Source organism: Micrasema longulum, unplaced genomic scaffold (genome assembly GCF_059751315.1).
Source record: "Micrasema longulum isolate JH-2025_06_02 unplaced genomic scaffold, ASM5975131v1 h1tg000487l, whole genome shotgun sequence".
NCBI lineage: Eukaryota > Metazoa > Arthropoda > Insecta > Trichoptera > Brachycentridae > Micrasema > Micrasema longulum.
The window spans coordinates 471,231-499,114 of record NW_028277684.1 but is presented as its reverse complement, the minus strand read 5'-3'; the positions used below and the strand labels follow the sequence as shown (position 1 = coordinate 499,114).

General features: G+C 30.5%; 1 protein-coding gene across 1 annotated transcript in view; it reads left to right on the top strand.

Moving 5' to 3' along the window:
* Nucleotides 1-24,714, top strand: part of LOC148281180 (cell adhesion molecule Dscam2-like) — a 311,957-nt gene extending 287,243 nt beyond the window's left edge. Inside the window, 11 exon segments of the mRNA XM_088227065.1 lie at nucleotides 2,328-2,492; nucleotides 5,538-5,667; nucleotides 7,075-7,265; nucleotides 9,573-9,752; nucleotides 11,152-11,343; nucleotides 15,082-15,267; nucleotides 16,770-17,075; nucleotides 18,141-18,297; nucleotides 19,576-19,754; nucleotides 22,180-22,362; nucleotides 24,499-24,714. Of these exon segments, the coding sequence (XP_088083191.1) occupies nucleotides 2,328-2,492; nucleotides 5,538-5,667; nucleotides 7,075-7,265; nucleotides 9,573-9,752; nucleotides 11,152-11,343; nucleotides 15,082-15,267; nucleotides 16,770-17,075; nucleotides 18,141-18,297; nucleotides 19,576-19,754; nucleotides 22,180-22,362; nucleotides 24,499-24,656 (2,027 nt within the window). The 3' untranslated portion in view covers nucleotides 24,657-24,714.
* Nucleotides 24,715-27,884: the final 3,170 nt, after the last annotated feature.

Genomic DNA, 27,884 nt, shown 5'->3' with positions numbered 1-27,884 from the left:
TCTATCACAACTCTTTTTCCAGCACAAGTTATTTGCGACTTTTAGGAAATGGACTAACAATTTTTCTATTTGAGTAAATATAAAAAACTTCATTAATTCGCTTTTTACTTTAAAAAAACTTATTTAAAAGCCGGAAACAAATAGCGATAAAAAAAACTTCACATGCAAACCTGAGCGGTTTTTTTTCGTAATGCGAACAAATAATGCCAGCTCTCCTATATGGTTGCAAATTCTGGCACCTTACCAAAACACAAAATATTGGGTGTTAACATAAGCTGTGTGCGTTTGTTTCTTATTTAAAAATTAGTATCAAAAGTAAAACAAAATGGTTAAGATTATACATCATCCGAAAGAAATGGTCTGCTCTACAATATATTGTGTTTGCTTACCATAAAAATGTTTTCTTATGATTTATTCGAATATTTCAATTTTAAGAAACATTTCTAATGATTTGTCAATAACACATTACATAAAAATGGGAACCAAGTGGTTGTAAAATGGGGATTCGGAACCCAAACCCCTGATTTGTGGTCCACAGTACTAGCCACAGGACCAAATCCCTGTTTATTTGTTTATTTAAGTATATACACGGCACAAATGCTATTTATAAACCTAAAAACATTTAACATAACAGTGTTCTATTACAAAAATTATGAAATAATATAATAACAATATATCTATACATATTACACAGTTGTTTTTTACGATGTTCTATATAAATTAAACAGTATTTGTTTCAATTTAGGAAATAACGGCTAAAAACATTAGCAATGCAAATGTTAATGAATGCAGAAATAGAAGAAGACCGAAAAAAACATGGCATAACCAAATCCAACAAATACGCGAAGATACACGTGTTAAAAGTCGGAATAATCGGCGGGCGTGCGTGAGAAGATGTATAAATGTAGAGGAGGCAAGATCTGCTTGCAAAAATAGAGTGATGTGGCGTTCTATCATCTCTGCGTACTCTTACGAGGAAACAACGTGATGGTTTATTTGTTTGTTTGTTTTTGTTTAAATTAAAATGATTTTTCTAGAATGTTTTTTGTTTCCTTAACTGGGCGAAACTTACATATTTTGTATTTTTCGTTTTTACTGCCCTTTTGAACAAGTTTTAAATAACTGACCATTATAAAATCAAGTCGGAGTTGAGTGAAGTTTGAACCTCAAACCTCTGATCCGTGAATACGCAACGCTAGCCACGGGACTACAACCCGATTCTCTGTCATTTTTCTTCTTCTTTGCAGTCTCAATCCTGGAGATTGGTTTGCAGCAGTCCTGCATCTCGTCCTCCACTGGTCTCTATCCCTGCAGCCCTCTTTAACTCGGTATATGAGACGCAGTTTAATTTCTCGCACACTTGCTCCAAGTACTCTCGTCAGGGCGCCCTCTGTAATTTGTCCCCTCAGCCATTCCCTCTGTTATGTCACATTTTTATGCAGAGATAAATAATTCACTAAACGTATTATTTACGTGTAACATATCAATTTATATGTCTAAGCGCTAGTGATATTTATGTGAAGTTGTAATATGTTATGTGTTGCAAAAAAGGCAGTATATTTCTTGAAGTTTGAAGTCTGAACAAAGTTGAAAATATTAAAAAAAAGAAATGTACTCTATGTTAACATAATTTTAAAAACATTATTATGTAAAAACAAAGCGCTTGCCGGGCTTTGTTCGGGGTAATGACCCTAGTTAGACTAGTAATAATTCAATGAAAATAAAGAAAAAATATTGATAGAATGTATACTTAATTACATATGATTATGTTAATTTTTTTTTTTAAACGTGTTCAAAGATACTTTTAACCTAGCCAAACCAAAGGAAGAGTCGAATCCCCCATAGGCCGATTTTCATTAGATAACTCGAGTATTATTTAGCCATTTACCCTTTTATTTTTTGAAATCGTGAATATAACAGAAAGAAGCATTTTCTTGTTTTTATTTTGAATTTTTAAATCGTTAAATATTAAGACGTAATTAAAACACGGGTCGATTTCACTTTGTTTACATTAGCATTCGGCAAACAAACAAAAATAAATAAAATACACGAATGAGAAAAATATGTGTACGTGAAAACATGAATATATTATTGCACGATCATAAACCCTTCTACTTTTTATTCTCGTGACGCTATATTATACAAGTAGGCCCTAGGGTCGTTTGGTCCCCCTGTTTGGATCATGTGTAATTTTTGGATGCTCTGTGAGGAAAAGGTTAATAGGTACCTGATGTAAAAAAAAATTTTCACTCTTTTATTTATCAAATTCAATTGATATTTAAAGAATACCGTGTGTGACAAATGTATGATAATTGAGTATTTTTCAGTGGAAGACAACGTTTCCTCAGCTGAAGTAAAGAGAACCAGCAGCAGCGAGACATATCTCCACGCCCTTTTGAAGTACACCAACTACTCTATCCAAGTTCTGGCCTACACGGGAGCTGGAGATGGCATTCTTAGTCCGGCTGTATTCTGTACCACGGAAGAAGATAGTAAGTTACTCTCGTCAGATATCTTTATTACCATAAAACCCGCGTGTTCAAAAAAATATGTGCGTTGCGGTGTTGGGTCAAATTTGACCCATTTTCCAATGTCGCCTTTTAGGCATTTTCCTAAGTTTTGTATTATTATTTTTTCATCACAATATGCTCTTTATCATGTTAAGACTTTGTGTACAATTTTTTATGATTGAAAATACTTTTTACCCAGTCGATAATTAAAAATGGATCTATTTCCGTTAGGTTTCAGTTAATAAGCAGTCATTTTGCAGCGCGTAGACAAAATAAATAATGCATTATCGTATTGAAAGTAAAATCATGTATGACCAAATCATGTACACCAGTAGCTTAATCACAAATATCTATCGACGTGCTAATAAGCGACGTGATAACAATTTCTACCATGGTAGAAACAAGAAACATCCATGAACACCTCAAAAATATTTACGTTTCGCGACGTATAATCCTACTACGCAATCACATATTTGAATTTCACCAGTGAAAATATGGAAAATATTCCAAAACTGCTATTTTTATTTGTTTATTTATTATTTACCACGGTACTTATTGCATTTAGCCGGCGGTTGGCAAACCAAATGTCAAAAAAAGCAGTCGCCATAATAATTGTAATTTCATTTTCACTATTTTGTAATAGATACTCCTGACTATTTTGCAAATGCAATATATAGTTTTATTTTTTATGGTAAACGCCATTTTTTTGCTAGTGGACTGTATTTATTAACGAGGAAAATAAAAAACAAACCGACCCGAGTGTTGACTTAGATACTCGTACTACGCACGCGTCGACTTATGACTGCGATAACTTAAGCATGTTCATTGTTATTGCTCAAATACTTAGCATGTTTTTAAGCACGTCGATAGTTATTTGTGATGGAGCTTCTATCTGGATTCTACGTTTATTGTAAAATGGAGAAAAAAAATATACGTAAAGGGTCACTTATTACAATGTATGTCGTGTTGGTTTTATATGTTTGTGCAACAACTATGGTGAAGGTGTTTAGTAGGTTCTGTATATTGGTTCTGTAAATTAGTGTTCTGACGAAGAGACTGGTACGTCTCGAAACCGGTAGACATAGAAAAGTCGTTTAGTGGTTTTATACAAACATTTAAGAACATTAAGTTGAATGTTTGACCACATAGTAAATGCTCTAAATATTGATGATAGTAATTTTTTACTTAAGTTCATATTTTTATTCGAATGACGCAAAGTGATGTTTCTCATATAATCATGTTTTTCATTTATGTACGCAACGTGTAAAAATAAATTTCAGAGTTCAATTCCAAACTATCTATCTATTTTAAATGCTAAAACGAACTTCAAATTAATATCCGGTCCGGTAACTCGACTTCAGGATTTGGCCTTTGAAATAGCACATGCTATAATAATGTGTTATTCCGTTTTATGTGTACTTTTGACATAGGTAGGACATGACAATCATTTCAGTTAGAAGTCAGAAGCAAGGTGCTTGGCAATGAGGAAAACTTTAATATCATATTTTATTGTTTTTCTTAGAAACATTTCATAACATCTGAATAATTGAGTGAAGTTATGTAAAAAGCAGCCAGTCCGAAAAATAAGATTTTGGTGTTATCGGGTGCCGTAAGGTCAATTCTATGTTCGGCTAAAAACAGTTGGGCCGTTTTCTATAATAATCACCTTCTGAAAACAGTATTCATCACTAAAACAGCATTTCTCAATTTGCAAGAAACACCCACAGCACTAGAAAAATTTTACGGTTTAGATGCCGATATGAAGATTAATGCCTCAAGAAATCTAGTCCTCTCGAAAAAAATAAAGTGGATAAATACATAAGTATTTCAATTTTATATGTTAATTTATTAAAAAGTACGTAAAAAATAATATATTTTTTTTTATTGTAAATTTATTTTTATCAGGTTTTGGTTGCATTTATACGTAAAAATAAAACCCACTACTTTTACATTTTTATAAAGTATATGTTTATTCTTAAATTGTTTTTTATTTCATTCTTTTTCTACTTCAAAAAAAATTTTTTAAACCATTTTATTTGGTTTTGTTGAATTTCTTATTGAAAAAACAATTTTTTATTTATTCAAAGCATCGAAAACAAAAAATTAGACATGTTGTATGTGTACTATATTAAATCTGTACTCTTTTGTTAACAAAACGTATATAATCATGATACTCTGCGATTGGTGTACCAATGCAGTTCCCTATGTACCATTAGGTGCGGAAAGGGAATGATGATGATGATGATGAAAAATAAAACTCTAAAAATAGTATTGAATACATTTTATAAAATAATGATAAAAAATACAAACAATTAAAATAATTTTCTCTAAATTTGAATTGCAAAAAAAAAATATCAATTATAACCTAATATTATGTTAATGTTAATAAGTCCACTGGGGTGAAATCCAGCCCTTGAATAGAAATATTTGGACATAAAATATTATGTGTGAAATATTGGTTTTAAGGGTGGTTCTTCACTACAATATTGCATTGTTACTCTACTGGCACCTGAAGAAAAAGACTGATCGCCTTACATTTCAAATAGCAAAAATTATCTGGATTCGCTGCAAATTATTTTATATGTTTATTATTTTATAAATTTATTCCATATATAAGTAAAAATATTTAATACCACGGAACATATATAAAACTAGTGGATTAGAAAATGAATACAGAGCGTCCTCTAGTTAGGATAGTTTCCATCTAGTATGGCTCAGCCTGTTCTATGATGAAGATTTTTTATGTTTTAAAGTATAAATAGTTATTAACTAATATAACAACACAAAAAACTGAAACTTCTTAATGCATCGCCAACCAAATTAAAAATTAATTATTATTTCATGAATATAAAGTATATGTGCTAAGAATACATAATGTTACGCAGTACCCTTTGCACCACTTTGTCCGGATAGAGAAATGAAGATAATTGTGCACTGAATTGTTGAATATGCGATTGTATTCGTACTTAAAATAACTTCAGCACAAGTTAATTGTACGGAAGATTTATAATATGTGTTTTGTTGTAGTTCCTGGAGCACCAGCTAATTTCAAAGCAGTTCCCCTGAATGCTGACTCGATTTTAGTCAGCTGGTTAGGACCCAAGAAACCAAATGGAAAAATTGTGTTTTATACTCTGTTCTACAGGGCAGTAGGCAGGTAATAAATTAGAAAATTGTGTGAATTTTGTTTGCGTATCATAACACTAAACTTAGAATACTGCAAGTCTTTATTTTTAAAGGAATATTTTTCTTTTTAAAGTTCCTATGATATCCAGGTGGTTAGAAAATGTTGTTTTTTGTTTTATTGTTGTTTTTACAATCGCATTTTACATATTATTCATTAATAGTTGTTATTCTACCTAACCTTAATTATATCGTATGAGAATCTTGAGTCAACTCACATAAATATAATGTTTGTTTCAAAAATATCACGACAATGCTACAAAAATTACTTTTAATCAGCAATATTTAGATTATGTCTAAATGTTTATAAATAAGTCTGGATTCCATTTCCTATCACAATTAAAATGTATTGTCTTGTTTACAGTTTTCATCAACACTCGCATTTTAAATCATTTTTTTTTCGCGTTCCATTCGCTCAATAAGTCCAAACCTACGTAGCACCTAGCAACTTTTTCTTTTATTTTTTATAAGTATTTATTTTTTCATCTTGAATGGAATGAAACCTCTAAAGCTGCAAGTAAACATAAATTTAAAAATATTTTCTCTGCTATTTATTTCTGAGTATTAGTATGAGTATTAGTATCACTTTTGTTGTTTTCATGTATTTTTGATTTTCAGCAACTTTAGTTAAAATTTGACAGTGGTCGCGTAAAAATCCTTCAACCGTTTAATGGGGCATTTTTTTTACAAAAACTCTTCGCGGTCAGTTATATATCAAAAAAGGCTTAAAAGATATTTTAAAAAAAATCAACTTACAATTAAAGATACGTTGTATTTATGCGTCAAATAAAATTTTACATCTTAAAGAGGTGTTATTTTTTAAAAGGATTCGTAAATTTTTTTTTTTTAATATTACATATTTAATAGTATTTTCGTTATACTTGTAAGCACTTCCATGCCCAGCATTAAATGTAATAACGTTTATTTGTTCAATGTTTGTAAAAGTACATTCAGGTTACAAAAATATAGAAAACAATTATTGAGCAAATATTTTGTCTTAAATTCATATTATTACTCATCCGAAGACAAAAATAAAAAAAACATGGTTATATACTTTCGTGTTAAGTATGTTTGTTTGATCAATTTTAGTAATTTAATATGGTTATTCTAGTACTTAATTCTATTTAAAAAAATCTGACAAAATAAAATGCCTCTGAAACATGCTTTTAATATTATGAAACTATATGTAAAAATATTTTCTAATAACCTACGAAAATAATTAATGCCAACCATAATGGTTCTTTTCCATTCCGTGCGTCGCCGTCGGTACCAACTGCTAATTTTGTCTCATGACGAAAAGATTTTTTCGCAGTTTTGTTCGCTTCATGTGATTGTTGTTATTTTGAATAAAAACAAAATGATAATGTTGAATTGAATTTAGTGACAGCGCTCCAACCACTCGACAAGTCAGCGTAGCGGAAGCCACGTCCCCCAGTAAGCCCGGACTCGGGGGGTCGGTGGAGGTTCGTGGCCTGGTGGAGAAAGGGCGGTACGAGTTCTGGCTGTCTGCTAGCACCGGGGCTGGGGAAGGAAGTGCCACTTCACCGATCATTGAAACGGCTGTCAGCAAAGGTACGTAGGTTTAATTACCAGTGTAATTTGGCTTTTTTAAAAACATCACAAACTCAAATACTGAATGACATATTTCACGTTATTTTTATTTTTTTCATATTTTTTGTAATGCGATAGCTTAGCAAGAAAATGACTCGTCGGTACCATCACAATATCACTGTCATAAACATAAAACATAATATAAGTATTAGAGTGGGCTGATGGGGTATGAAGTTTTTTATTTATTTGGACATCAAAGTGAAAGGGGTCTAAAAAGTTGCATTTTGGATCACATTGAACGTAAAAATTAATTTAAAAAAAAATTATACTACTTTTGGCTTTCAGCCGAGTAAAAACTGTCTGAATATTTTGTTAATTATCTACATTGATAAAATTTTTTTTTTTTATTAAAGATGTAACTTAATCACATTACTAATTCAAACACGCTTTAAAACTACCGAAATGCAAAAAATTTACACTCCGCGGAACTGATTCCGTTAAGCGCCTGGCTGATATTTACACAGCCGACATATATTTAACAGCCGGTTTAGCGCAAAAAATTTACTATCTCGAAAACTTCAAGCTCAGGTTGAGAGCCAAAAGTAGTTTCAAATATTTTTTTATTGATATTTTTTGCATTTCGAGTAATCGAATAGGCAACTTTTGAGACCCCTTTTTCATTTCAGAATTCGGAAAAAAATATATAAAATATAAAATATAAAAAAATAAAAATAAAAATATTTATCGTCGATTTTGTGTTTTATGATATTAATATTTTGCTTTACACCCATTGATGATAATTTCTAAATTTTGTGAATTATCAGCTTTTCATTCTTCTCAAATTCAGGCATTAATCCCCAAATTGAATATACATAAATACAATATATCTGGATACTTCCACCACAAAATCTGAGATATCGCATTTTGAAAGCATCAAGGCTTCAAGTTTGTTAATATTCATGAATTCAAACCACCTACACAATAATAATTATAATCTTGTACAACCCTTCCTTTCTAATTGTTGCTGACTTTTGTTTCCTGTGTTCCGTTGCGGGTGCAAATTATGTTGGTTGAAAGTATCTTGTTTTGATGGGGAGGTAATCCCTCCTGAGTTCTCCCGTTTCGCGGTTTTACTCTGATGGTTTGTCATTAGACACAATAAATTATTCTTATATATTGTTCCTCAAAATATAGAACGTTGTATTTTGTTTGAAATTTTACTCTCGAAGTGTTTACGTACATACTCCTTAGTAAACATATTGGATGAGACGCGGGGAAACATAATTACTACGCACGTAACATAATATATTATAAAAATGTTCAATACGGTAGGACATGGTTATCAATTTATTTAATCGATTTCTCAGTTTCAATCGTATTTTTTTTACAACAATTGTAAAAATAACTCGCATTGAAAAAAAAATTAGTAAAAATTGTTTAAATTGTAGAAATCTAATAATTTTGGATGAATTATTTCCATTATAATTTTATCTCTGTCATTAATCAATCACAACCGGGAAGCTTTCATAAAAAGTGGAGTTGACTTATGTTTATTCAATTAGCGTTGTTTTATAATTTTAGCATTTTTACAAATTTTTCTGTACATTAATGGAAACAATTAATTCGCAAAAACAGATTTCATTCTGGTATTTCTAATATTAATTTTATTAGTGAATTCAGAAAATTGTGGGAAAATTAAACCCTGTTTTATATTTTAAGAATATCAACAAGAGACTTTAATTTTTTTTTTATTGCTTAATTTTTTTAACTTATTTTTTTTTTTTTTTAAAAAACCTCCGGTAATCAAAGTTAAGTAAACGACTAATCTATGAAAAGCGGATCTGGCGCACAAAAATTAAGCAGACTCCGAATCACAGCACTCTGAACATTTATGTTTTACATACATTTTATATATATATATAAGGGTGAGCATATTGCCTTTAAGCCATTTCTTCCTACATACCCAAACCGTTCGGTTTGAAAATATAAGAATTATAAGGAAATATTCAAGGTAGTAATACAAAATCTAATAATTTTATACTTAATTTGAAACAAAAATTAACTGAAAATCACGCAATTTTATGAAACAAAGAATGTAGATGGATTGGAGAAGGAAAGGGAGAGAAAAGAGAAACTAAAATATTTAGATATTGACATTTCAATTTTGATTTAAATGTCAACTTTTCATTTTACGTCAACTCAATTCCTATTTTTTTGTACAAATTGACGATGAATTACCAATAAGTATCCTTAAAGTTGAAATATTTTGTTGAATTCAAAACAGAACGGTTTCTTTTTTAAAATAACGGATTATTGATTATCTTTCAGCAGGAGCAAGAATCGCCTCCTTCGGGGGTATGCTCAGAAGTGGAGCTGGAAGACCGCTGACGCTGGGCTGCCTGGCTGCAGGGAATCCCACTCCGCGCACAAACTGGGCACATTCTAAGAAGACCATAACACATGGTCATCAGTATAGAGTCACTTCCGAAGGAAACCTTCAAATACACAGTAAGAAAATATACAAGGATTCCGAAATCTCAAAACTCAAACTCAAAAAGGCTTTGTTGTATTATCTGTCTCGTTTATAGGAGTGAGGTGCTTTTTTTTTACCTTGATAACTTTTTCAAAGAAATGTTTGCGTTCATATTATATTCAGTTAGTTTTAAATAACTTCAGATCTTTGATTTGGAGTCCACAACACAACAATTATTTATCTACAAAACTTAAATTCACAGACAATACGTATTTTCTGTGTAGCTATTCTAACTTTTGAGTAAATATCTGGCGGAGATATTATATTGTGAACTTTATAAATTTATGACGAGAAATCCGTAAAAGTTAGAGAGCTAGATTGTTAACAGACATCTTACTTACTAATGTCACAATTTCTTGACAGAAATCAAATTGATCAGAATTTTGTTATTGGCTTTAGTACATTTTAGGTTACATTTAATATTATTAGTAAATACTATTTAAATTTATAATAAAAAAGGGAATGAATAATTAGAAAATAAAACCTTGATAAATCTTGTGAAGCTTCGAAACCGGTCGGTAAAAGATAAGTGGCTAAAAGCAAAGTTGTTTTATTTTTGTTTTAATTATAATGAAAAGGCGCCGTGGCGCAGTTGGTTAAATAGCTAACTGTAAAACTGGCCTCACGGATTTGATTCCCGCTAGTTGCAAGAAACCAATCCGATAAAGATTTTTTTCTGAACTGATTTGGGCGCTTTATTTATTATTTATTATTTATTATTTATTTATTTATTTTAGAGAAACAAACAGTCGACAATGATATGATAACATAACGGCTTAAGAACAGACCAGTGAAGTTTCTAAATAAAAATCATTCATACTAAATTGTGGTACAACAAAAGGGTGTGTTTATGTGTATTTGTATGAGAGTAAGTTTATAGGTGTGTTTGTGTGTATGCGGGAGTTAGTGTTCAGGTGTGTGTAAGTGTGAGCATCATTGAATAGCAAGTGGGATCGTATCGCAGCCAGAAAGAATCAGCCTTAATTCATTTTTAAATAAATTAAAGGGCGTCTTAAATATATCAATAGATGAACAAAAAGCATTATAGTCAGAGCAAGAACGATAAACAAAAGAGTGTTGTGCAAAGTTAGTGCTACAGACTGGCAGATGGAATAAATACTTATTTCTTGTCACGCGAAAGGGGACATTTAGATTATTTTGGAGAGTAGGTTAAAAGTATTATAGTAGTTTTGTTGTATTTTCCGAATATTTCTTCCATATCCTCCCTTGCCTTGCTGACAAGCTTCTAGATCTCTGGAATAAAGGCTTAGGAGGCAATTTTTTTTTTGAAAAACCCGCAATGTTAGTGCTTCAAAAATAAATTTTACATTTTGATTTATTTATTTTTATTTAACATCATCTCTCTCTTTACAGGCGTTGATGAGTCTGTGAGTGGAAACTACACATGTTCTGCCAAAAATCTATTTGGTTCCGATGAGATCACATATGTTGTAGTTTGCTTGTTACCCCCTGGATCCCCATCTCTTCAACTTCTCTATACTACAGTGTCCAGCGTGCATCTTCAATGGAGTCCGAGCTCTTTAGACGGAGGATCTCCCATACTAGGTAACGTTTAATTATTATAATTTTATCCCGAAATTTTGATATAAGACCTTCAATACTTGAAATAAACTTCAGCAGGATTGTTGCTGAACAAGTTACCTTGTTTATCTACTTATTAATGAAATTTGGCGCAGATATCTTTGCTCAATTGAGTACTTACATGATACGGAGAACGAAGTAGGAAGCTCTTTTTAATTAGTAAGTGCTCGAATAAAAGCAACCAATATTAATGCTGGCTAATAAAATTATTAATGTTAGAGAAATTTATTAATTTTATTTTCCACAGTAAAGTAATCAGTTGCTTCACCAAGTAAACAACATACCAGTACGGAAATTAGAGGAAATCAGACTATGAAATGCGCAGTTTTACTGTCATAAATATGATCATCATCTTTCTGCATCTTATGATGCAAAGGGCACGGCGTCGGTATACGAATCGCAGTTTATCTTTTCTTTTTTTGTTACATGGAGGTAAAATGATCAGTCTGTCCAGGGACTATAAAAAGAAAATATGACTATGAAAAAAAAAATTCAACCGTGGCGGGAATCGAACCCAAAACCTCTTGCGTGGTAGGCAAACGCGCTGATAACTACACCACGAGGCCGACATTATACATATTTAAATTACCACATGCCTTATACTTGCGTTTTGTATGGATCCTCGACGAGATTTTGTGGTCTTATTCAATATGAATTTTTACTGTCAAATGCATGTGAATTTTTATTATCGTTTTCTATAACAGATCTTTACGATTTTTACACAATTCAATTTAGTCAAATCATATCAATTTAAAATTTCAATATTTTTCGTACATGTCAAAACTTCTGAATTTTATTTCATATATCAATCTGATATCAATCATGCTTTTAAGATAAATTCATGTGTATTCTCTTTGGTGCAATAAATTTAACCATTGTTTACTATTTGAATTCAAAAGAACTTTCAAAGAGCCTCAAATGACTAATGTTTTTTTTTTTAATCTCATTTGAATTTTTTTTATTAACCTTTACAGATTACATTCATATCACTTTTCATTCATACTCTGTTGTTGAAAATAATGTTGATAATAATGATTCTTTTGTTTAGTTTTTCTATTGAATTATTCACAAACAAAACATTGATACATGTGCCAGCCAGGATTTGTAGACGGTACCACCTGTTTCATGTACCAATAAGTAAAACATCGTATGTTAAAAATGCTTTTTTTCGTAGGACTTTTTCAATGTACAATACAAAATTTAAAAATAAAGATTATACAAACATCACTCTGTCAGATTTAAAATTCACACTCAAAATGTATTATGTAACTTAGTAGACATTATAATAATAAATATGTACATCTCCCCCCCCCCCCCCCCCTCCTTATCCTCTTTTCAAGCATTTTGTCCTTATCCCGCCCAATTTACAGTAACTTAATGTTCTTAAAATTAATATTTAAAAAATCTTTGATTATTGAGTACATGAAAATAACATTTTTATATGTATAAATTGTATGTATTTATTTGATATGTAATATATATTTTTTTTACTAACTTTGTATACTATGTGGAAATCTGTTATTAGTTTTGAGTTTATACACTATATCTGTTTGTTTACTAAAAATATGTATGTAGAACTGTTGATTTCCCTAATAAAATAAAATAAAATAAAATAAAATAAAATAAAATAAAATAAAATAAAATAAAATAAAATAAAATAAAATAAAATAAAATAAAATAAAATAAAATAAAATAAAATAAAATAAAATAAAATAAAATAAAATAAAATAAAATAAAATAAAATAAAATAAAATAAAATAAAATAAAATAAAATAAAATAAAATAAAATAAAATAAAATAAAATAAAATACCTGTTTTGAATCAATGGGGGCAAATGATGTCCTTTGTTGGTTTATTACAAATAAAAAATACAATTACAGAAACAAAACTACAATTAAAATAAGAAAACCAAATTATATATAAAGGATGTAAATTACAATTAAAAACACCATGCATCTAATGAATTATATTCAACAAAAATACAATCGGGTTGTGGTCCTGTGGCTAGTGTTACGGACTTATGGATCAGAGGTCCGAAGTTAGCACCCCGGTTGAAAATGGCCCTCGAAAGAGAAAAATTTGGTCATAAGAATGCAAATATTTCTTTTAAAAAAAAATACATACATTTTTCTGTGTCAAAATAAACAATCACCAATTGAATATAGTTACGTAGAATGTAGTGGAAAGCAACCAGTCCAAAATTTTGAAAAAAAAAATATTTATGTCATCGAGTGCAGTTATGTCAATTATTTGTTCAGTTAAAAACAGCCAGTCTATTTTTGTACAAACAACTGTAATAATCACCTTCTGAAAATAGTGTTGATCACAAAAACGGCATTTTTCAATTTGCAGAAAACACCCACAGCAGTAAAAAAATGTTATAGTTCAGATGCTTATGAGAAAATCAATGCTTCAAGAAATCTAGTTCTTTTAAATTAATGGATGAATACATCAGCATTTTAATTTGATTATTTCAGTCATTTGAAAACACCTGTGGCAAAAAAACATGTTTTAATACGGAGTGTCACCTCATAAATTCAATGTTTGAATGAGGTATCATTGAATATTAGTCATGACTGTTTTCATTACATTACAACATTACATTACAACATCATTACAACTTCACTAAAATCAACAGATGGAAGAGTTAAAGAAATATGGATGTTCAAACACAGGCAAAATGGTGAATGTTACACAGTGTGTAAAGTGGCCACTTAAACCAGCTAATGACAGGTCATAAGCCCTGTAAATGCCTTGACTTCCATATTCCCTTATTTAAGGTATTCTCCATCCCTGTTGTAATTTGTTAATGACTGTTTTCTGCAAAATACTTATAAGGTTGTGTGATCAGCCAGACTTTTTTTTTATTGTTAAAGAAGGTAAAAACATGTACAGAAAAATATAAAAGGAAAAGTAATAAAACCCACTAAACCGCGAAACCGGCTTGTCAGCAAAAAATTACCTGAATTCCTTTAACATATAATAAAATTATTTTTAAGTTTATTATATAAAACTTAGAACGTGATTATTTACAATTAAGTACCCTTATACAAATATAAAATAATTGGTTCCATATATAATGACACATCATACATCAGAGTTTTACTAGGGATGGCTGTTTTCTGCAAATTGCACATCTTAGGTTGTGTGGTCAGCCAGACTGCTATAAAAATCATCAAAACTAGACAAATAAATCATTTAATTTGTTTTTTGCAAAAAAAATGTTTGAGTATGATTTATTTATCATTTGTCAAAGTAAAAAAACATGTTAACTGTTGTAAAGATTTGATTGTTCACTCTTTTCACAAAATCGCAATTATCCCGGTTTATGACTGCCTGCTCTCTGCATAACTACGTTCAATTTCATTATCATCATCATTCGCCTTTTTGCACCTAACTACCACAGGGGGCACAAAATTTCGGAAATTGAACCTGAGACCTCTAGTACAGTAGGAAAACATGCTGACTATAAGGCCACTAAGCAGAAGTATCATAATTAAATGATTTTAAATAAATCCGGAGTTTCAAACTCAAATAATTATTCAAACAACGACCATACTCAAATAAAAACTGTTGATTTTTTCCATTTAAATTTTTAAAATAAAATTGGTTTTTAAAAATCAAACATCGAATTTTCTCTCCCTGCCTCACGTCTCCTTAGCATTCAACATTGAAATTATTGCATTATAATGTTAATTTCAGGCTACACTTTAAGCTACAAAAGAGCCGAAGAGAATATGCAAGTTATGGAGCTTTCTCCTGAAGTCACATCCTACAAAATTGAAGGCTTGAAGTGCGGGTCAAGATACTCTTTACAAATTGCCTCTTACAACAGGGTAGGGAAAGGGGAGTTTAGCCAGCCACTTCACACCACCACAAAAGGGGAAGGTTTGTATGATTATACATTTTGCGTTTTATACAATTCTATTTTTACAAATACCCTCCTCAAGGGCTGTTGAAAAGGAAAATATAAAATCCATTGTGCTGACGTTTGGAAAGTGTCTTTCTGTAATGAAGATTCCTAAAAAAGGTGAGGGTGCTTCTTGCAAAAACGCTGTGCAAAGCGAAACAACTTTTTTATTGTTGTTTAGCCAAAATTGAATTCGGCTAAAAATATGTAAGTACCTAACAAATTAAGTATATGTTAGAGGTGGTAATAAAAATTGAAACTGTTATTTTAAAGCAGTTTTTGTTTTGAAAAAATTGTACTGTTTTCAAAAAAAAATTAACAGTTTCAGGTTTTAAAAAAATTTAACAGCTATTTTTCGGAATCAGTCTCAATAGAAAATCAAACTGATAAAAAATAGTCAGGGTATGTTATAAAATAGTCTGGCAAAACCGTGGCCACCGTTTTTCAAAAACTGTTTAAAACAGCGTGTCTCGTTCCAAAAGTTTAATTATGTATTTTTTAAAACGCTTCACTATAAAACTTCATCCTACTAGAGTTTTGTCTTTGCTTCTCTAAACTGTTATTTTAATCAAATTTACTAAACAGTTTTATATGTAGAACGGTAACTGTTACTTCTACTTCATATAGATAACCGAATCGCCCATCTCTAGGTTTTGAAGATAAAGAATACAGTTTTTTTTAAACTATTTACATATCTTTGATTCGAGATTTTGTATTTTGTAATTTACATATCCGTAAATGAAAAAAAAAAGTAAAAATACAATCTATTTTGTCAGCGTGACTGAATTAAAACCTTAGTCACCTTAACGTTTATTATTCAATATTTTTTTTAATGTTTAGCTTTTAGCCTTACGATTAAATCTAGTGATTTTCTAGGCGAATGAAAAAATAAACACCTTAGGTACCGTTTTTACAATAGTTTAACAACTTTATAGATCCATGACATGGTATTTAATCATGCTAAAAAATAATTTCTACAACATTATTTCATTTTTATTATTATTTTTCACATATTCTTTATCATTTAGAAAACATGCAGTACAATTACATAGTTTTATTGTATACAAAATAAGTCGTTACTCTAATAGACAAGTGAAGTTTCCATAATTTATTACGTGCTAAGGTTATCTATTTTATTTTTAATATCGCAGAAATCCGCAAAAAATATGTAAAATAGAGTGGACGGATGATGTATGAAGTTTACTATTTTTTTAGACATCAAAGTAAGAGGGGTCTAAAAAGTTGCATTGTGTAATGTAAAAACGTTAAAATTATTTTTTTAAATATTCCATACTACTTTTAGCCCTCAACCGAGATTTCAATATTTTGAATATATTATTGTTGAAAATAGTCAGTTCTTATTGATAAAATTTTTCAATGGGAAGCTTCCCGAGATAGACGACGCCAAGAATTTTTATTTTCAAGTTATTATTTAAAAAACCAAACTTGTTTTTTTTTAATGTAACGTATTTTGTTTCAGCCCCGAAGTTCTCTAAAGATTGGTCTTCTTTGACTTGGAGCAACGCCACGAGCATCGTTGTCGACATTCAGAGGGCACTTTCACCCGACGCCTCTCCCTGTCCCCTTCTAGCCCTATCCGCTGAGTGGCGTCGGAGCGAGACGTCGGGTCGCTCAACGTGGAACGCCGTCAGCGTACGCGGAAAGGGTCCTCTTGTGATTTCGTCCTTAACGCCGGCTAATTGGTACCAGATTAGGATCGCAGCAGAAAACCACGCCGGAAAGGGAGAAGCCGTGATAAGGGCCGCTACTACAACGCTCTCAGGGGGTGCGTAACCTTTTTATAAATGTATTAAAATATATTTGTGCATATTTCATGTATTCAGTTTCTTTATATCCTTTAAATAAATCTTTTTTTTGTATTTTCACGCAATAATATTTTATAGGTCTTACAAATATTTAGTTAAAAATATAAATAAGGACGTTCGGGGGTTTTTTCAAATGTTTTTTTTTATTTGTTAATAGACAAACTAACCAAAATTTTTTTTTTTAATTTATCGTATTATCGGCGGCATAATTTTTCAATGTTTTGTGATTTTCAAATTATTCATGTAACGTCATTAGTTCTCTTCGGTGAGTTGTTCTAACCGAAAATCTATCACAACACTCTATCATTGGTTGATTTTCGAGAACTAGTGGGATTTTTGTTAAAATCTCTTTTACTGATACATTTTCGAGAAATTTCGCCAAACAATGAAATGCTCTAATTTTTACCGCACGTACAAAATAATTGTTTCCTATTTCCCTTAGCACTGAACTTCCTCATTCAGTAGATGAGAAGTAGTAAGTGACATAATTATCCAGGTGAATCTCACCCACATCAATAAAGTATAGATTTGTCCGCCTCGTAATATTAATAGTAGTTGTGACATTCTTTGCCCACCATGCTTGAAGTCCCGGGTTCGATTCCTAGAAGGTTCAACGTGAAATGTTTCAATATCCCTGGACAGGCATTTTAAGCGTTAGAATGATCACCTTGTCTTTATGTAACAAATGTTTAAAATACGGTGTATTTGCTATGTAACGTTATGCCTAGTAGGTAAAAATCATTTTGCCCAATGAATCTCACCAACATCAATAAAAATTTCAGCTCTTTTACTTCACAAAAATAAACAAATGGAAGAGTAAGGATTTTTTTTTATTTCTTGAGATGTTGAACAAATGAAGAATTGTGAATGTTACGAATGAACCACTTAAACTGGCCAGCGACAGGAGAAAAGCAATATAAATGCGTAGATTTACATTTTTTCATCTCAAAAATATTTTTAGTCTGTTGCAATAAATGTATTATTTAGAACTAAAAATATGATGTATTTTTTCTTTTCAATTTTAGCTCTTTTATCATCAGACCCATTCAACCCGTTGACCAATTTGCCGAGTGATTTAGAACCCTCCCACGACAATATATTCAATATGATCTCCATCACCCTTGCTTCCCTTGCAGCCATATCTACCCTTTCTGTACTATACCTACTGGTGGCTAAAAGGAGGTATTTTTTTCAATTATTTATAATTGTAAAACTGAATAAATATTTGAAATTTTACTCAACTAATCTATTGTAACATTTTTCAAATAAAATTTATTTACAAAGTTTATATTTGAAGCACTAACTTTGTGGTTATTCATTATAATAAAATAAATACAACAACTTTGTTTTTAACCACTAATTTATTTATTTTTTAAATTTAGTTAAAATTAGTGGTTAAAAACAAAGTTGTTTTATTTATTTAATTAAAATTTATTTATTTAAAACTTTTATGTATCGGATGTTAACATAAATTTAGTCTATTTTTTTTAAATTTCAAAATGAGCGCCAAAGTTGAAACAAAATGGTTGTATGAATTTTAATCTTAAAGCACTCACTTTATAGTTATTCATTATAATATAATTAATAAAACAACTTTGTTTTCAACCACTGTGGAAAAAAAATAGTGGTTAAAAACAAAGTTGTTTTATCTATTTTATCAAATTTGTAATGATTATACGTCATTCGAAATAAAATTTTCTCTTCTACAAGATAGGTAATGTTATTACAATAATGTAGACAATACTAACTTAACTTGTGCCGCATGTAATGTATATGTTTGTGTATGTTTTATATGTGCGTTCATGTGTGTGCGTGGATGGCTCGGAGTGTACATTCGGTATTTTTATTTATTTTAATTTATTACCTCCATGGAAAACGCAAATGTCAACAATTATCCTTTTTTCACTTAAAATTCTTATTTATTTTTTATTTTTTGTCACATTTAATGTTTACATCTTTTTAATTTTTGAAAACTTAATTGGTCTGTTGTTTTTAGTACTTATTTTGTATGACTGTATGTTTTCTAAATAAAATAAAATAAAAAAATACAAACATTTTTTGTAGAATAATGATGTTCAGAAATAAATGTCGAATGAATAATTTATCTCAGGTCTAAATGAACGATTATGTTAGCGCAATCAATTTTTAAGATTTTAAACTATGGTCAATCCCATCATTTATCAAAGATGTTTTTCCAAAAAACAACTCTTTTTTCTTTCTTAATTTCTCATTAATTCCTCTCTATCCAATTTTTTCACTGAACACTGACATCTATATGAAATGAATTTTTAAAAACATATTGCTACATTGGAAGATTTAATGACATAAATAACTCATTAATTTTATTGGTTGTTATACCTATATACAAATATGTGTGAGCAAAAATTTAAATTAATAGATAAGTTCTTTATATTTTCCTTTTTGCTTGTTAGTTCAAATTTCGCTGTTTGTATTTTTCAGTGTGATATGCAATTGCAATGATCAATCGGTGTACGGTGGCGATAGACAGCGCAGTCAATCACAAGCCAGTGACGAGAAGACAATATGTGCGGAGCAGCAGAACACCAGGAACTGTCAGCATGACTATTCCACTTCCCCTATCAAAGGACCTCCTGAGAAAATGAGATGTGATCCTGAAGGTATAAAACCTACATTTTTAAATACTCAAAAACACATATTTACTAGCACATATACCCAAAACGTTTTTTTTTTCGCACCACAACAGGCCAGGAGGCCCAATTACAGTGGTGAATTACATCACAGAACACCCAGGCTTGAGAAAAATCAGATTAATTCTTAATTGTTCTCACCGGGAATTGAACCCGGAACCTTCCATGTTTGAGTCAAGCGTCTTGACCACTACACCACGGAGGCCGCCGTTTTAATAAAATACAATGACTAGATAATAACTAAAGTAAATAGACAAACAAGCTGTGGTCCCATGTATATGTTATCACTATCAATTAAAAAATTAAATAATTATCATGTAATTTAATATTTGTATATAACCACTTGCCGGTTTTTCTGGTTATATATACAAATATACTTAAGTTGTTTTGTATAAATATTTTAAAACATTAAGTAAAATGTTTGACCTTAAAGTTACAATTTTTAATATTAATATTCTATATTTTTTTAAATTATGGTTTTTTGTCTTTAAATAGTACAAACATTAAAATATATTAATGTTCTACTATTTACTCAAGTCAAATTTTTTTAAACTGTTTATCTGTACTTTGGAGTATTAAAAATGGAAGTCCACTTTTAGCAGTTTAGAAATTAAAAATGCAGAAATAATCTTAATAAGCTATTTCATACGTGAGTAAAACAACGAATCCCACTTTCGTCATGAAAATTCATTTTTGAGTTGAAATCTAAATCTGTGGTCCACCTTGGTTTAAAGCAAAAAACATCAGTTGTCCCAGATATGCTGTTTTAATATGTACAAGTTTTACAAAAATAATCTGTTTTTCATATTTGAAGTTCTTCATAGGTTAAAATTACCTATTGAGGTAAATTACCAATTGTGGTTAGTTGTGATATTTTTGAAATCTCACAATCAGAATACCTTATTTCCTGAACATTTCGTACAATGTGACTCCCATGGTTTATCATTTAAGGTACAGATATTAACGATCAATATTTCTAAAATATAAACACTTAAAACTAACATTTCGTCACAACACTAAGGTGGTTGCAAAAAAGATTTCAAAAAAAAAAAAAAACAATTTTGGTATGAACCAGAAGATTTGTTGATAAGGGTTTATGCAAAATCATCTACAACACAATCACACACAAACCACCGCAAAAGCACATTAATTTATCAAACCACGACAAAGTTTAAACAAATTGACCATTTTACAAAATAAAGCCTCAAGAATGATCCGGAGAAAAAAAACAGATACACAGAAGTAAAGTCGATGAAATTAATTAAAAATTCTGACATCATAGAATTAAGTATAGTCCAGATTTCAATATATCAGACTGTGTCCAAAAAACCCCTCACTTTGCCCCACTTTTGCCACTCGCATGCGTGAAATCACCGCATAATGTTGCCGAATAGCGCAAAATATAATCATAACAAAAATGTAAGATATTTTTTTTTTTTTTAAGTTGTTAATTTCTTTAAAATTTTACTGTACAAGTGGAAACATTGATTGACACAATAAAGGAGATAATTAAAGGTTATTTAATAAAAGTCATTTATTTCATGAACTTTGAACATAAAAAATATCAATAAAATCATTTCACTTTAAATGGATATTTTTATGTCACGTTCAATAATATTCGATGTTTTGAAAATAATGTCGTTGGCGTTGTTTAATCCGAAAAGTCAAATTTAAATTTGTTACTCATTAGATGAGCAAATTAACGTAAGCAATTCGACTACCCTGGCAACACTAACAAAATGTCTATTTTGTTTTTTTTAAGAATCTGACAGATGGAAAAATAATAAAAAAATTAAGTAGTTCATTTGCTAATTACACATGCATTTGCTACTTACACATGAGATGTGATCTCATCCTGTTTTTTTAAGATCCCAGTTGTATTTCTACACTTTTAAACGACACAACACGTCATAGTTGAATTCAAATCGGGAGTTAGGTATTGAGCGACGTCTACAAAGAAACCAATGGGTCAAAACATAAAACTACTTTCTTAAGAGTAGTTTAATCGCTTTCTGTTTGATGCGCGTATGCGATTTCTGGACTTTTCTTAATTCTATGGCTGACACATTATACAGCAAGACTACATTACCATGCGTTCTATATTCGTTCATTTAGCTTTTGGCCATTATAAAATATGTCATTTAAATTTAAGCAGTGAAAATAAAAAACAGAAACCTTAAAAGCTTTCATTGTTCCCTTACTACAGTTTTATCAATTTACCATCAATCAAATACAATTGCGTCAGTTCATTCCCCTTGCTCTGGCTTACTTGTATGACTGAGACTAGAACAGTGTTAGTTCCAAATCGGGAGCGTAGCCATAATTCGCAAATTCGGCTGTAAAAGGAAGAAGAACGTAGTAATCAGCACTGTATTTTTATTATTTTTTCTTTCAGATATGTACGAAATCAGTCCGTATGCCACGTTTCAAGTCGGCGCCCCCCAGCGACCTTCCGCCGCCCCGACCCTGGACCACACCCTCCAGTTCAGGACCTTTGGCCACATGGACAACGACGCCTCGCCATCTCCGTGCAAGAGGCACTATCCACAAAAGACTCACAGATACACTAGATCTAAAGGTTTTTCACTTATTTGTTTATAAATTTGTATAAACCACTTAATTTTTTTTAATAACACTTCGACCGGTTTTGAGGTTACTACCTTATCGTCAGGAATTTAACTAACTTATAATTACACGCGTTGCTATTTATATAACTAAATATTGTATGAAAGAGACAGAAAATTTAAAGAAAGAGAGAGAAAGAAGATAAAATATATCATAACGGGAATAGTTTTAAAAGAGGACTCGAAGTTAAATTTAATTGATTATTTATTATTTGAAGTTTTTGATTAATGGCTTTACTAATTTCTAATCGTTCTAAATTATCTAAACGAAAACCATTTTTATTGACATGCAAAATTTCTACGCCCGTTTCTTGATTAAATTCATGGTTTTTGAATAAAAGATGATTTGCGAATTCTGAAAAATTATTATTACCCAGACATCTTATATGTTCTTTGATAAAGGTTTTTATTTAACATGTATTATTTGTAAGCAGTACCTTAACTCGCCGTGTAGTAATCAGCACGTTTGTCTTCCATGCGAGAGGTGTGGGGTTTGATTCCCGACATGGTTGACATGAAACATTTATTTAAAAAGGTGTTTATAAACCAGAATATTTCAAAATTCACTTGACTGGTACCTGAAGCGTAAGACTGATCATGTCACAAAAATGCTCAAGATGCACTGCGATTTGTGTACTAATGCAGTACTCTATGCACTATTAGGTACGGAAAGGGAATGATGATAAAACTTGTTAAGTAAAATATTTATCGTATATGTAAAAAAAATCTTTAACTATTATTTGTGCAAAAAATAAATTACTACCAAATAAATAAATAATAAAACTAAACTAATCTAGCACAATGGATTCTAAATGTGCTCCTTGTAATGAGCTTAGGTCATGGGCCAGGAAGCAGAGTGTTACGCTTTGGCAAAAAGCACCGGTCACCCATGCGAAGGAACTGATAAAAGGATACCCACAAAGTTTTGCTTTTGACCAAATAAAGCTCAGCCAAAATCCAGTAAGGGTTATTACTAGAGCCCTTACAGGGCACTGCAGATTGAACAAACACCTTGCTACAATGAACCTTTCCAAAATTTCAGACAAAACTTACTCTTTCATACCGATAACCATAGTACTTACTATGGTTTTTATTCTCCTTGCCCAGAATTTTTAGGTCTGCCAACAAACAAAACATTCTTGATTTTATTGATAACAAGTTATCTTCTTTCAAACGATCACTGAATCAAAGTCAATTATAAACACCCCTCTCCCGTTTCCACTCCCACTAAGTCTAGTATATATCATTGTGTCTTTCTGCTAGGATCTTAAAGAAACGGGATGCAAACACATTTCATGTGTAATTAGCAAATGAATGCGGATGTAACAAATGCATTACATACAAGTTGAATTATTTTTCCATCTGTCAGATTGTAGAAGTAAAAAAATGAACATTTCGTTAGTGTTGCCAGAATAGTAAATTTTTCACCCTACTTTGCTCATCTAATGAGAGAACTAATGAAAATTGGATCTCGGATTAACCAACTCTAATGAACATTTCGTTAGTTTTGCCAGGGTAGTAAATTTTTCACCCTACTTTGCTTATCTTATGAGAGAACTAATGAAAATTGGATTTCAGATTAACCAACTCTATCGTGAGCATTTGACCGACATTATATTTAGAACATCAAATATTATTTTACATGATATAAAATATCAGTTTTATGTCACATAAAATTTATTTTATATTTTGGTTTAAAGTTCATCAATTCAATTACTCTTAGAAAATGACCCTTTGCTTATCTACTCTGCTGTGTCAATAAGTATTTCCGCTTGCAAAAAATATTTTAGAGAAATTAACAGATTGCTTTTTTTTACCTTACATTTGTGTTATAATTATATTTTTTCCCACCGTGCAACATTACGCGGCGGCATCACGAATGCGCTCGGCAAAAGTGAGGCATGTGGGGGAATTATTGAACTTAGTTCGATGTATTCAAATATGATTCTACGCTCCTTCTGGACTATTCTTAATTCTATGATCCATCGACACATTTTTATAATCTGTTATTTATTTATATGATTTATTCGGTAATGTTACGGGTCAATATTTAAATTAGAATATAACATTTTTCTTCCTTTGGATTCCAGGAGAAGATGAGATGGAGTCTGGTTGCGAGCTGCTGCAGCCTATTAGAATGAGGGGGCGCCCGAGACAGGGCTCCGGGCCATCCTACTGCGTCCCGATGGCGGGGCAGGGCGAAGGCTTCCAAGCTGTGTTACAAATTAATAAGAGTGATGTTTGTTAATGTAATACCTAGTTTTAATCATTACAGTGCCAAAATAAAATACCAAACTATTCAAAAACATTGTTTTATTTAGATTTTTATCTTATTTATTTCAAAATAAATAAAAAAAATAAAAATAAAAATAAAAACTTTTAAATTGAAATTTATGTTTTGGTTCAAAAACGTACCCATGGAAAAATATTTTTTAAAAAAAAATATGAACTGTGTACAAAAAACAGAAAGATAAAACAATACCCAATTTAAATTATTGTTTAAGAAAAAAAAACTAAAATAATAAAAAAAGTTGCTTGATGAAAAAATAATTAATATTTATACATCTTACAAGAGAGATTTTAAAGAACGGATACTTGAAGTCTAGGCAAATGCCTAAAATAAATAAAAGAATATTATTTTAATTTATTATAAGTAAATACAAGGATTATTTATTTATTTTTTACATAAACGGCATGAATTGCCTTAAACATAATAATATACATTGAACACGAAGAAAAAAAATACGTATGTACATATTAAACATACATAATAAAAATGATAAAGTTGCACAACTATAAAAATAGTAACAAGTAAATACACATAAAGTTACCAAAAATATTAACGAAATAAATACATAAATATGAAAAAACATAATCAGACACGTTTAATAACTATTAAGTCCAGAATCAAATATATCAACCTTACCCTAATACTGATTACCATATCTGTGGAGCCAAGAGATATGCAAGTGCTGTGGTAGTTGTTATGACCTTATATTGGCTAGTTTAAGTAGCCACTTTACGAATTGAGTAACATTCACCATTCTGCCTATTTTTTTTTCTAATAAATTAATATTAATAACTCCGAAGACGAATCCAGCTTTTATATCCAAAAAATTGAATAGCCCCAACAAATTGTTTATTAATCAATTATTTGTTATTAATTAGACATAACAGAAATGGAAAAAAATATATATAGACAAATCGCAGTTATTTTGTTTATTATTATGGAAATCATACAGTTTCTAAAAAACACAAGGTACAAGAAAACAATTTTTAAAAAAAAGGATCTTTTTCACAATAATTTATTATGAAAACAGAAGAAGAGGGAAAAAATATCAACACCAAAAAAAAGAAATATCATAAAAAGTACATATAAGGGAGAATACATAGTATAGTCCCAACTCTACTTTCCTCCCCTCTCTCTGCTTCCATGAACATTTATATTTATTGCTTTAACTGATGATGATCACTGTGAATCTTTTTTGTATGATCCTGTGTAAGTTGGATTAGTTTTGACGTTTCGGCTGCCGTTGAAAGAGCCATCTTCAGGGTTAACTGTGTGTTTTGTAGAAAAAATATGTGTTTATGTACTATTTGTAACTGTTATCAATATTAATATTAATATTTATAATAATATTGATAACAGTTACCGTGAAAATCTACGCACCTACGTAGTTTTGATGTTTTAAAAAACAATGTTTTCTAAGACAGAAGTAAAAAAAAATACAAATAAAAAGTTAAAAAATTTAAAAATAATTTTAAAAATGACAAATCGATTGTAAAATAATAAGAAATATAAATGTCGTAACATAAAAAATCTCTACTTGCGTAAATAATGTTAATAGAAATTACCCATTGGAAAAATGTTGCGAAATTCGTATGCTCTCTTCGTTAATTTGGACATAGGTTCTCAAAATAAGATATTCCATAATGTTTTCTAGGAGAGCCATCTTTCATTACAATGTTCAACCAATCATCCCTTATATATCTTAATACGGAGGACTAGTAAGCCTTTATATGTGATGGTTTGAACATTTGCTATGTCGATTAGAACACCATCTAACGGAAATTTCCCAAACTAAAAATAACCCTGAGAAAATAAAATTTACAACTTAGTGGACAACTCCTTTTAATTTGATGTAATTCCACACTAGTTTCATAGGTTCGCTTTATTCAAAGAAAAAATACCTGTTTCTGTTTGTTAAAAGTTCCAAAAAAATAAAGTTTAAATAATTTTCTATTAGATTTTGACTCTAAATGTAATGTATTTTGTAATAAATATAATTTGTAATAAAAGTAATAAAAATAATAAATGTAATTTGTAATAAAAAATTCGCAATCAAAATACGACCTTAAACATATAAAAAAAAATTTTCCTCTTCACAATTCTCTTTCCGTATCTAATAGTACATATGGTACTGCATTGGTACACTATATTCAGCGTATATTAATAATTTGTGTTATATAACAAGTTATGCAGCGTATCTTGATCATTTTTTTTTATGAAAGTAAAAAAAACAATCTTACGCTTTAGGTGCTAGTCCTGGGACTTCCATTCATAATTTTCAGTGATGCATTTAAAAATAAATGTTTCTTGTCAACCATGCTGGGAATAGACCCCGAGACCTGGTGCATGGTAGGCAAACACGCTGTCTGTTGGACCACGAGGTTTAAAATATTTCGTTTAACGTACTTTTTCATTGATAAATATGAAGAAATAAATAATCAATTTGCGAAAGAATCAAAAATATACTAACATTGAAACAATCGCATTTGAAAATTTTCCTCCTTGATAATGTGCAAAAAGATAACTGCACATCAGCCAAAATAAAATCGTCAAAATTTTATTGCCCCGTTTCCAAACCCCAAAACTGAATTTATTTTGTTTTTTTTAGTGAAAAGTATCAGAATTCAATTTTCGGCATCTTCGGCAAGTTTTTTTGCGTTTTTCAAAAATAGTTACTTTATTTGTATACCGTACGTCTGAGGACGGTAGATAATACTGGGCGCTTTTAAAGGTTTTCGTGCGGTCCTGGCTCCCACGAGCAACTTCTTTAAAAAAAACAAAACCAAAAGAATACGCTAATGGTAAATATCTTTAATGTGTTAAAAAAACATTACTGAAGTGTATTATTACACAGAGAAAATACGGGAAAAATCCCAAATGAGGAAAAGTAAGCTCGGGTTTTCACTTAAGGCGCTGCTTATCCGACTGCTGCGCGCTTTGACAATACGAAGAATAGAAAATCAAGCTATCGCACCTGCTGAAAACGGAGAAAAAACTACAATATAGTAACAATATTTTGAGTTTGTCCAAGTTTTTGTAGACAAGGACTGGATTCAACTCCCGGGGAGCTGTTTATATTAACATATTACAACAGAGATGAAAAACATTTAAGAAAAGGTAATAAAGAAGTCTAGGCATCTACAGGGCTTATGACCTGTCAATGGCTGGTTTAAGTGGCCACTTTAC